This window comes from Anabrus simplex, chromosome 1 (assembly GCF_040414725.1).
Source record: "Anabrus simplex isolate iqAnaSimp1 chromosome 1, ASM4041472v1, whole genome shotgun sequence".
In the NCBI taxonomy this organism is placed as follows: domain Eukaryota; kingdom Metazoa; phylum Arthropoda; class Insecta; order Orthoptera; family Tettigoniidae; genus Anabrus; species Anabrus simplex.
In genome coordinates, this window is record NC_090265.1 from 1554237161 (window position 1) to 1554250465 (window position 13305).

A 13305-nucleotide genomic window follows, 5' to 3' on the forward strand; every position below is an offset into this window, starting at 1 on the left:
AAGTAACTGCATGTTATTGTGGTGGAGGATAGTGTTATGTATGGTGTGTGAGTTGCAAGGATGTTGGGGATAGCACAAACACCCAGCCCCCAAGCCATTGGAATTAACCACTGAAGGTTAAAATTCCCAACCTGGCCGGGAATCGAACCCAGGACCCTCTGAACCAAAGGACAGTATACTGACCATTCAGCCAACAAGTTGGACATGCTTTCTTCTGATATGTTGGGATCATAACATCATTCCCAAATGTGTGAACCTGAAGCACATATTAAATACTACTAAGGCCAGGAGAATATATATCAGTGTAACAGTTTAAGACAAAAGGCAAGATCCTCTCTGGTTTTCCCATATTATTTTTGACTTTTATGTATCGTATTCATCTTATTATTATTAATAATTCAGCATGGATGATTTTTCAAGGGAGACTTTACCTCAGCAACGAAAAGGTTAAGTAAGGATGACATAAAGTAGTTAGTGTTAAACTGTCTAGAATGAAGTAATTTATTGTGTATATATACCAGATATTGTAATAGGAGTTGAATCATGGCTAAGAAGAGATGTGGATGCAGAAATTTTTTTAACAGAACTGGAGTGTTTATTGCAGAGACAGGATAATAATAGTGGGAAGGGGAATATTCACACTGGTGAACAAGGAATTTGTAAGCTAAGAAAACATTAAGGATAAGAAACATGAAATTCTAGCTTTAGAACTCTTCTCAAAAACAGGAAACTTCATATTTTTGGGGGTGTACAGACCTGATGCAGAATGACACAGAAAGGAATGTTATTTTAGCAGGTGATCTCAGTATAGTATAGTACAGTATATCTTAATATTAGTTAAATTAACTTGGAAGGTACCGGTACTAAAAATGGTAGAAAGCATGACCAACAAATAGCAAATAAGTTATCTGGAAATAGCAGCTGAATCAGAAAGTGACAGAACCAACTAGGCAATAATATTCTTAGATGTGGTGCTGATAAATCTAGATGAGCTCTTTAGAGAAACTGAAGTGATACACAGTATACATAAACATAAAGCTGTTTTTGTCATAGTTAAAAATAAATATGATAGAAAGGAATTATAATTACTGACATTTAGACACAGATCTGTGCATGTGAAGTTTGATTCAACGATGCTCTGTGTAAACCACTGCAACAAGTATGTGTAGGTGTGAAAGTGAATCTTCAATGATCTCAAATATCTGATGATGATGTTAACATGTGATATTATCACCACAATTTATAACTGTACATACTTAAATAGTGTAATATTTATAATTTAATGTATTCATATCTGGATATATTTACAGTATGTTCGTGATACATTTGGCAGCTGAAGATGATCCCAAAAGAGGATCGAAACTAGTCCTGAACTCATAATGTACTTTTAAACATAAATACATATAATTAACTGTTGAACTATCAATATGAAAATGAAATTGATGTCATCAACAAAGTATTCACTAGTATTGAAGAAATAAACCTGAATTTTCTGAATGGCTCTGTCAGTGACAAAGCCAGAACTATCAATGTGACGGTCATGAATAGACTTCAAGCGCAAGGAGGTGGTGTATAAGTTGATAAATCAAGTTTTCAATGGATGACATGTACATTCAACTGTCAATACAGAATTAAGTTCATAACCTGTAAAACGTTATCCTGTTGAATTCCTCAGTTCTATCAGAGCGCCTGGACTTCTGGTACATACTATATCTCTGAAAATAGGAGCACCCATCATGCTTCTCGGGAACCTGTTCCATCTGAAACACTTGAGTGGCACTAGGCTACAACTAATGGCATTGTGTAGGCATACGATTAAGGCAGTTCCACTCACTGGCTGTGGCTAAGGCGAGTCTATGTTCATACCAAGAATCCAGCTGATTCCTTATGAACTACCCATTCCCGATCAGGCATTTACAGTTCCCTTTCAGTCCATGCTTCACAATTAGTATCAACATGTCACAGCAGCGGACTCTGAATGTTGCAGGACTTGACCTCAGGTCAAGCTACTGCTTATATGGCCAACTGTACGTTGCATGCTGCTGTGTTAGTAGCAGTAAATCACTCTTCCTTTGTGCTCATGCTAACAGAACAAAGAATGTGGTGTACAAAGGTGCATCACATTAAATGATTTTCTTCAAGTATCTCTAATATAGAATTGGCCTCATTATGTAAATGTATAAAGTTCAGTATGTCAGCAAAAAAAAAGTTATGTATTTTTTGCTTGTATTAATTTCTTATGTTACATTGTTTTGGACTGTTAAATGCAAGGAATAATGGGTGATGACCATGTTGTTTTTATCCTCTATTTTATGCAACACAAATATAACATCATTTCTTTAAATATTCAGCTTAGTGTAACTGTACGTTCTTTCTGTTCAACCCACCAAGATGGGAGGGTAAAACTAGTAACAAATAAAATTTGATTATGATTTAGATTGAAGAGAAGGAGATTATAACTAACCCGACTCATTGGCTGAGTGATCAGTATACTGGCTTTCGGTTCAGAGGATCCCGGGTTCAATTCCCGGCCGGGTTCGTGATTTTAATTGCTTCCGATTAATTGTTCTGGCTCGGGGACTGGATGTATGTGTCCGTCCCAATACTCTCCTCATCATATTCAGACAACATACCACACTACCAACCACCACAGAAACACGCAATAGTGCTTACATCCCCCCACATAGGGTTGGCATCAGGAAGGGCATCCAGCCGTAAAACAGGGCCAAATCCACTTGTGTGACACAGTTCGCACCCGCAACCCCACAGGTGTGGGAAAAAGCAGTAGGAAAAGAAGAAGGAAATTATAATTAACAGCAGTGATTTATTTATAAATAAACAACCTGCCATAATTTATTCAGTTTGTTTTGTAAAGAGTACTTTAATTTATTATTACCTCATAACACACAAGGTTTGTATATGACCAGAAAGCAATGAGTGAGAAAAATATCTCTGTCATTAATCTATGCTGCAATTAAGTGTGCAATATATGCTTTGTTGAGTTTTGTATATCCTGAAATCACATGATTATTCCCACTGAGCTGAGGTTCATGCTTAAAGTAAAGTGCAAGAAAATAAAATATAATTGATCTTTACATCTTGCTGATTCGAATGAATTTGTTTCGGAGCAGATGCCCAGACAATGATGAGAGATACAACTGAAGTTGTTACCTCAGACAAATTAAGTTCACAACCACTCCTATTGTGGAGATCAGATGCTGCCCCTGAGCTATCCTCCATGGTTCATTCATTCAGTAAAGTCTAATAGCTGCCTCTAACATGGTTCAGATAACTGTTACTCCATTAATCCTGAGTACTGGCCTGCCTTCTCCATACAAGAAGCCTGACCAACCAGCTTATATTTTTTGAGACTAGGGTGAAATAAATGGGATTACAAGGAATGGAGGTCACCAACAAGGAAGCTTACAAGTTGAGAATCAAGAATACCAAGAGTTTCCAAAAAAAAGTTAAGTCCTGGACCCAAGCACTGTGAACGGAAGAGAGGAGGGCATTGCAGAGTGAAAGAATGAAGGAAGTACTGGGCAAGGATCAGAGGCCAGAAGTAACTGAAATCGAATTAACTTGGTCCACAGTCAGCCAGAAGAAGGAAATAAAATTGAATTCTCAAATAATAATTGTCGAATTTAACTGGGCAACCAAACATATATACTAGTTTGTGTCATTTCACACTACTGTACTGAAACAAAGAAATAAAAGTTTCTAATTAAGATTGTCCTATTATATCTTCTTTGGGAAAATTAACCTGTGGGATTCCCTATGTATATCTAAAATATGGCATTTTATCTATCTATTACCTTTCAGAATGGCTCTTCTGACTGACGTCAAAAATTGGCTCATCATCACTGTCAAAAGAGCAAGATGCTTGTACTTCTTGTTCCTGTTTCCTTTCATTTTGTTTGTTTCTGGAAAGGAAATGTTTTGATTTAACAGAGCTACATGAACTACTTCTCAAATAAGCAAGAGAAATTTGACATATAACACAAAAACTTGTTTTTCAGAGCATATACATTAATTTGAAATGTAGTTAATAAGATGCACCAAGAAAAGAATAGCTAGAATATATGCTATTTTCATTAGAAGAAGATTATGACTGTCATTCACTGTCATCATTGTTTTATGAGACAGTGGAGTGATGAAATTTTGGTGCTGAAAAACTGTTGTTTAGATGCTAGTAAATCTACATTTTTGCCACTTCCTCCCCTACTTTTGCAATGCAGAATATAAACACTTATATAGTTTTTTTTCACCCTTCATTAACAACATAAGTCCTTGTTTTTCAGAACATGTAACAATAACATGAAATGCATTTAATATTACACACCAAAGAAAGAAATCCTATCATATATGAGGTTTTCATTTGGATGAGATTGTAATTAATTGTCATTCATTCAGTCATCCCTGTTTTAAGAGATACTGGAGTAATGGAATTTTGGGCTGAAAAAGATGTTCTTTAGATACCAGTAAATATATATTTTTGACCTTTTCTCTCTTACTTTTGCAATGGAGAACTCTTGTACCATTTCATTCATCCTTCATTTAGCTTAATCAATAAAGAAGTGGGTAAGAAGTTGCATTACTCAGATTTTTTAGGTAATCATAAGTATTCACCTGTGCTATTCTCATTCAATTTCATTTTTATGCTTCACAATTTACAATTTTACTTATTTACTAAATTCTTATGAGGTAAGAAAAACAAAGGACAGGGTGACAAGACCAGTAAGGAGAGTGCCAAAATGAATAAAAAGGAAGAAGGGGTAGTTGAAAGAGAAGGAGCGAGGGTAACGAGAAGTAGAATGATCAACACAACGGAAGGAAATAAATTTAAGGGTGGAAGGGGGAGATGGGAATAAATAACGATATTGGAAAATAGGATTTGTAAATACTGAGGGGGTTCTAAGTAAATTGGGAAACTGGGGGGAGTGATAAAAGTAGTAGAGAGCTTTGACGTTGTGGCCCTTTTGGAGACATGGCTAGGAAAAGGAAGGAGTTTGACCTGGAAAGGGTTTGTGGTAAGGAATATAACTAAGAAAAAATGGGGGAAGAGGGGAAGATATCCTGGTGGAATAGCATTACTAATAAAGGAAGAAAAATGCGACAGGATTGAAGTTTTAGACAATCAGATGGAAGGGGTGACTTGCGTGAGGGTTAACCTAGGTGGGGGCGAGCCGAAAGAGGTATGCCTGGCCTTTTTATACAACCACCACAGTGGTTCTGTATATGCAAATGATAGTTTCTTTGAAGAACTGACAGTGGAAACTAGTGGGATAAAGGAGAAATACGAAGAAGTGGGGATGATATTGATGGGCGACTGGAATGCGAGAATAGCAAACTTAAGCCCCTTATACAATAAAGAGGTGAAAGGAATGAGAAGCAGTGAAAGAAGGAGTAAAGATAAGGGAATAAATGGGTATGGGCAGAAACTGCTTGAATTATGTTCAGCAAGCAATTTATACATTCTGAATGAATGGTGGACAGGGGATAACGAGGGAGAGTTGACATATATCACAAAACAAGGAGGGAGTGTTATTGACTTTGTAATCAGCTCAGAGGAAATGTTGGAGAAAAATAAAATGGAAGTGATTAACTGGGTTGAATCTCATCAAGCCCCGATATCTATATACCTGAGGGGAGGGGAACATGGGGATAGGTTGGGAAAAGGAATGAGTGATAGAGAAAGGGCATGAGTCTCATTAAATATAGATGGACAGAGGAGACTAAAACAAGACTTTATGAGTATTTACAAAATGAATTTCAAATTATTAATGTAGGGTGCGAAGTAGCACTGAGATGTAATAATGTAGATAGGGCCTTAGAGTTAGTGGAATACCCTGTTAAGATGGTAGCAGAGGTGATACATCATAGGGGGAAAAGGGTAGAGGAGACAGAGGGGTGGTTCGATAGTGAGTGTAAGGGATTGAGGAGAGAAGTTCTGAGGGCGCTGAAAGACTTTAGGAAGCATGGAGGGGGAGAAGAAAGGGAAAGGTTTTGTAGACTGAGGAGGGAATACAAGGCCAAGATTATAGAAAGGGAAAAGTTATGGAAAAAGGAACAAGTGGAGGCAATCAATAGGGAATGCAAAAGTAAGGAAGGGGAAAGGTATGGGAGAGAATTAACAAAATTAATAGGGGACAGAGGAGGGATAGTACACCTAAAATCGATTACGAAATATGGATGGAATATTTCCATACACTGTTAGGAGGGAAGGATAGATGGAAGGTGAATAGAGGGATGGAGGCAACTAGGTGGGTGTTGGAAGTAGGGAATTTAAAAGTTGGACAAAGAAATATCAGGGGAAGAGGTATTGGAAGTGATGGACAAAGCTAAAAATAGAACAGCTAGGGGGTAGGAATGGAATAACAAATGTATTTTGGAAAGAACCAATAAATGATAGGATGAGGGAGTGTATAGTGAAGTTATTTTAATAAGGTGTTCGAAGGTACCAATTTTCCGAAAGAGTGGCAAAAAGGTATTATATGTACTATATATAAAAAGAAAGGAGCGAGGAGCAACCCCAGTAACTAGAGGGGTATAACTCTATTAGATGCGTCGAGTAGGGTATACATGGGTGCATTAACGAATAGACTGAAGAAATGGGTGGAAAAGCTGTCTATTTTATCGATCTACCAAAGTGGGTTCAGGAAGGGATGTAGAACAATAGATAACGTGATGACAGTGAAGACAATAATTGATAAGTATGCGAGGAAGGAAGGAAGGAAGGAAGCAAGGTGTATATAGCAGCGGTGGATTTTGAAAAGGCATTTGACACAGTTAGTAGGAAGGCGCTGCTTGAGAGATTGGGTAGGGTGGGAATTTCCAAAAATATGAGATGGGCTATTGAGGCCATATATGAGGAAGTGTACTGTAGCATAAAATTAGAAGAAGGGGTTGTAAGTGGTCTAATCGAATCAAATGTAGGTTTAAAACAGGGCTGCAAATTATCTCCCATTCTTTTTTTGATCTTTAATCAATGACATATTAGAAGAGCATGAGAGGGAGTGGTCGAGTCCTGTATTGGGTGATATATAGATCCCTGGTCTGATATTTGCAGACGATGTATTATTGGTGACGTTGACAGGGGGAGGTGTACAGAGAAGTTTAAATAAGGTTGCAGATTATGCCAGGAAGTGGTTGTTGAGAGTAAATAGTACTAAGACAAAGGTAATGGTATGTAGGAAAAGCAGGAATGGGAAGACAAAGAAGCATTGGGGGATAAATAGGGAGGTAATAGAGGAGACAAATAAGTTAGAGTATTTGAGGGTTTGTATAAGAAGGAATGGCAAATGGTCTGAACAAATTAATCAAGCTAAGTGGAGGGGATAGCAGCACTTTCAGTTATAAGAATATTGGAAAATAAATTCCTAGGGGTTGATTACAAAATTCAGAAAATGGTATTTAAAACAGTGGTTCTAAGTAGGGTGTTATATGGAGCAGAAATATGGGGAGTGGTAAAGGATTGTATTATATTAAATCATATTGTTAGTAGATTTGGAAAAATTGTATTGGACCTCCCAAATTGTACGGCTAACACAGCGGTCAGAGTCATGTGTAATGTGTGCTTAGAGGTTGATATCATGAAGAGAGTGTTGGAGTATTGGAGAAGATTGGTAATGGGAGAGGGCGGTCTGCTCCTACAAACGGTCTACCGGCACCAAATAAAGAGTTCTTTTGGAGACTATTGGGTTGGCAAGGTGAAGAATATCATTGAGAGGTTGGGGTTAGGAATTTATTGGGGGATGGATTGTGAAAGAAGGAATGCAGTTTGTTGGAGGAACATGTTAACAAAGATTAAAGATATTCACTTACAGGAGCTGGAGACTGATTGCGGGAGAAGAGCATCCCTAAACATGTTTATTAAAATCAAACAAATAGTAAGTGTAAGAATAGATAATGTGAATAGATTTTGTGGATGTTGGGTACTCACAGAAATAAAGGGTGGACAAGAATGAATGACAACTCAATTTGTTTATTGTGTGAAGAGACAAGGGAGGAGTTACATTTGTTAATAGCACGCAAGGGAACTAGTGTGGGGAGAGAGAAATTCATGAGCGAGGGACAATTGGAAAGTTGACAAACTTGATCATATCAGTCCTTAATTGGTCCGTATTGACTCATAATAACAATAACGTACAACAGGTGATTGTTTGGTCTGCCCTGTCAATATATTTTAGTATTTGAATAATTTATACGTACATGTTTCGGGAGCCGTAACTCCCTTTGTCAGCATATTTACATCAAAATCTACCTTACCTAAGTCTCAAGATGATGATGATTGAGTCATCAGTCCATAGACTTGTTTGATGCAGCCCTCCATGCCACCCTATCCTGTGCTAACCTTTTCATTTCTACGTAACTACTGCATCCTACATCTGTTCTAATCTGCTTGTCATATTCATACCTTGGTCTACCTCTACCGTTCTTACCACCTACACTTCCTTCAAAAACCAACTGAACAAGTCGTGGGTGTCTTAAGATGTGTCCTATCATTCTAACTCTTCTTCTTGTCAAATTTAGCCAAATCGATCTCCTCTCACCAATTCGATTCAGTATCTCTTCATTCGTGATTCGATCTATCCATCTCACCTTCAGCATTCTTCTGTAACACCACATTTCAAAAGCTTCTATTCTCTTTCTTTCTGAGCTAGTTATCGTCCATGTTTCACTTCCATACAATGCCATGCTCCACACGAAAGTCTTCAAAAACATCTTTCTAATTCCGATATCAATATTTGAAGTGAGAAAATTTCTTTTCTTAAGAAAGCTCTTCCTTGCTTGTGCTAGTCTGCATTTTATGTCCTCCTTACTTCTGCCATCGTTAGTTATTTTACTACCCAAGTAACAATATTCATCTACTTCCTGTAAGACTTCATTTCCTAATCTAATATTTCCTACATCACCTGCCTTCGTTTGACTGCACTCCATTACTTTTGTTTTGGACTTATTTATTTTCATCTTGTACTCCTTACCCAAGACTTCATCCATACCATTCAGCAACTCGAGATCTTCTGCAGTCTCAGATAAAATAACAATATCATCGGCAAATCTCAAGATTTTGATTTCCTCTCCTTGGACTGTGATTCCCTTTCCAAATTTCTCTTCGATTTCCTTTACTGCCTGTTCTATGTAAATATTGAAAAGGAGAGGGGACAAACTGCAGCCTTGCTTTACTCCTTTCTGGATTGCTGCTTCTTTTTCAAAGCCTTCGATTCTTATCACTGCAGACCGATTTTTGTACAGATTGTAGGTAATTCTTCGTTCTCGGTATCTGATCCCTGTCATCTTCAGAATCATAAATAGCTTGGTCCAATCAACATTATCGAATGCCTTTTCTAGATCTACGAATGCCATGTATGTGGGCTTGTTCTTCTTGATTCGATCCTCTAAGATCAGACGTAAAGTCAGGATTGCTTCATGTGTTCCTACATTTCTTCTGAAGCCAAATTGATCTTCTCCCAACTCGGCTTCAACTTGTTTTTTCATTCTTCTGTAAATAATACGTGTTAAAATTTTGCAAGCATGAGATACTAAACTAATTGTGCAGTAGTTTTCACACCTGTCAGCACCGGCTTTCTTGGGAATAGGTATAACAACATTCTGCCGAAAATCAGATGGGACTTCTCCTGTCTCATACATCTTGCACACTAAATGAAATAACCTTGCCATGCTGGTTTCTCTTAAGGCAGTCAGTAATTCAGAGGGAATGTCATCAATTCCAGGTGCCTTGTTCCTATTTAGGTCACTCACAGCTCTGTCAAACTCTGACCTCAAAATTGGGTCTCCCATTTCATCAGCATCAACAGCCTCTTCATGTTCCAGAACCAAATTATCTACATCTTTGCAAGTGACTAATCTCATGTTTTAATCCGTATTGAAATCTGTTAATATACAATAATAAAGTTTTATTATGAATCCACCTGTTCAATACATTATAATGTTGTTACATTAAAATAACTTCATTAGTTAAAAAGTTATATATGGGACATGTTTCAAAATTTAATTGGCCTAACTCTCAAAAAGTAGAAGACGTAATCAATGTAGTAGCAGAAGTTGAATCAAACTTGAATAAATTAACACCAGATATACAAAACGACATCAGATTTGAAGTTAAAAAGAAGCTCCCGGCTTTCGTAAGGGAAATAAACAAAAGTTCTAATCCCACTCTCATAACAGAAATAATGACACTAAAAACAAAACTAAACAAAAATAATGTAGTTGTTACCAAAGCAGACAAAGGTGAAACCACAGTCCTTTTAAATAAAAATGACTACATTGAAAAAACAGAAGAATTCTTTTCAGACAAAACCTACACTGTCGTAAACCAGGATCCCATAAATAAGATTCAACGTAATCTAAAAATTATCCTCAAGAATTCTACTTTTTTATTTAATGAACAAGAACACCAAAAAATGATAAATATGAATCCAAAGTTACCAACAGCTAGGGCATTGCCCAAATTACATAAACCCAATGTACCCATACGTCCTATAATAAACAGTAGAAATAGTCCCACGTATAAAACATCCAAATTTATACACTATTTCCTCAAAAGACATTGCAAATTTAACAACGAATCAACAATCAAAAATTCAATAGAATTTTGTAATAAACTAGGAAAATTCAATTTACAACCACAACATAAAATGGTTTCATTCGACGTAACCAACATGTATCCAAATATACCGGTTAAAGAAACCATCAATATCATCAAACACAATCTCCTTACATACAGTAAATTAAGTAGATGTGAAATAGATGAATTCGTAAACCTACTGAAATTTGTATTAAACAATAATTACTTCACATTTAATAAAAAGATTTACCACCAAACATGCCTAGCAATGGGAGACCCCACGTCGGGCATACTGGCAGACATATATATGGATCATTTGGAGCAAAACAAAATAAACACAAAAATAAATGGACTTTGCCTTTGGATCAGGTATGTAGACAACACCTTTGTCATAATAGAAAGCCAAAAAAATGATAGTAAAAAAATCCTAAGTTTCTTAAATAATATTGACCCAAATATAAAATTCACGAAAGAAGATGAAACTAACAACTCAATAAACTTCCTGGATATTAATGTAACACGAATAAGAGATAGTTTTGAATTTCAAATATTTAGAAAACCATCATACGCTCCTCTAACGATAAAAAATGATTCTCTTCACCCAAAATCACATAAACAGGCGGCTTTTTACAGTTTAGTTTATAGAGCTTTCAAAATCCCCCTTTCAGAGAATAACTTAAAAAAGGAACTCAATTTTATAAAAGATCTGGCCTCAATTAATGGATATAAAATAAATATAGTCAATCGGATCATCAATAAAGTAAAACAAAAGTTAGTAACTAATCTTACTCCCGAAAAAACTAAGCAGTCCAAATTCACAACATTTACATTCACCAATCCAGCCATTTTTCAAATAACTAATCCTATCAAAAAACGAGATGTGAATGTAGCATTCAAAACACAAAATACAAACAGAAACATTTTTTCAACCACAATAGTATAAATTCCAACAAGAACCCTTATCTAAGTTCTGGCATCTATAGATTAACATGTGTAGAATGTAAATGTTCATATGTTGGCCAAACTGGCCGTAACTTTCTCACAAGATACTTAGAACACGTTAATGCTACAAAGCACAACAAACATTCTGCGATGAGTGCTCACATGAGAGAGTCAGGCCACCAATTTACAACCATAGAGAAAGACCTAAAAATTATAAAGAAGATAGAAAAAGGTAAACTAATGACAGAATTAGAAAATATTTATATCCACTTAGACCAGTATTTCAATAAGGAAAAAAATTTAAATGACGAAATTGAAATAAGAAATCCGTTACACGAACAATTACCGAAACTCTTAAAGACGCTTAATCTAGAAAAAAGTAATTTTGCCAAAGTTTTCATTCCCAAAACAACTAATAATCATCCAACATTAAAGAACTCAACCCCTCCCTGCGCTCCTACTAGACATTCCCCTTCCAAAACCACACCCACAAACATTTCTCCTCCTACCCCTACTCCCTCCCCTCAACCCCCACCACCTCATTCTTACAACACAAGGAGTAGACACAGAACAGACAGTCACCACATAACCTCGGACAACACCAAACCGACAAACAGCAATTGGAGGGGTAAGTGAAGTTTCTAGAAACACACTCTTAACTAGCAACACAAATTCCGATTACTTACAAGATTCCTTTTCTTGTTACAGACATTCAACAAGATAAACCAAGCAGCAGCTTTCAATACAAACGTTGATTTACGTCCCTTTCAATCATCCTTATCAAATCCATTAGTTCAACAAACGGTCATTGACATCTATAAGAACATATCTTTTCAACAGCATTCGCCGAGGTCATTTGACAAGCATTTAAATTTCTTGAAGACCAACATTTATCCTGTTATAAGTTCAATCATCAAATTGACGATAAATTTGAATCTTTATAGACTCTTATCCACAAGGGATAAATAACTTTTTTACCAGATCTCATTGCTAAGAAAATCCTCAAATTTAGCTCCTAAGATTGATCTTCACATCTTTCTAGGATTTTGGACATGATATATATATATATTATTTATTTTATATTTTAGTACTCTCTCTTCCATAATTTTAATGTATATTCCTATTAAGCACATGTAATTAAGCCATGTATACAAAGATTGTATATTTTATGATTTTCTAATAGAATAAGTTTTAAGTTTGTCAAAAATGTTCTAATAGTTCTTAAGTCTTTATTTATGTAAATAACAATTATTTGAGATTCAGATTTGGCTGATGATGCTCTATAAGGGAGCGAAACATGTCCCATATATAACTTTTTAACTAATGAAGTTATTTTAATGTAACAACATTATAATGTATTGAACAGGTGGATTCATAATAAAACTTTATTATTGTATATCTACATCTTTACCTTGATACAACTGTTGGATATGCTCCTGCCATCTTTCTGCTTTGTCTTTTTTCCCTAGAAGTGGCTTTCCATGTGAACTCTTAATATTCATACACCTAGATTTCCTTTCTGCAAAGGTTTCCTTGATTTTCTTGTATGCAGCATCTAACTTTCCCAGGACCATACAGCCTTCGACATCCTTGCACTTCTCCTTCAGCCATTCTTCCTTAGCTACCTTGCACTTTCTATCCACTTCATTCTTTAATCGCCTGTATTCTTTTCTGCCCTTCATTTCTAGCATTCTTGTATTTTCGTCATTCATCAATTAGGTCTAGTATCTCCTGAGTTATCCACTGATTCTTAGTTGATCTTTTCTTCCTTCCTA

The 13305-nt window shown here is 36.1% G+C and overlaps 1 protein-coding gene across 1 annotated transcript in view; it reads right to left on the reverse strand.

Annotated features, from left to right (window-relative positions):
- Window positions 1–13305, reverse strand: part of LOC137498543 (repetitive organellar protein-like) — a 278597-nt gene that overhangs the window by 30244 nt on the left and 235048 nt on the right. The window contains exon 10 of the mRNA XM_068226217.1: window positions 3816–3923. Within this exon, the coding sequence (XP_068082318.1) occupies window positions 3816–3923 (108 nt within the window). The remainder of the gene's footprint in view (window positions 1–3815; window positions 3924–13305) is intronic.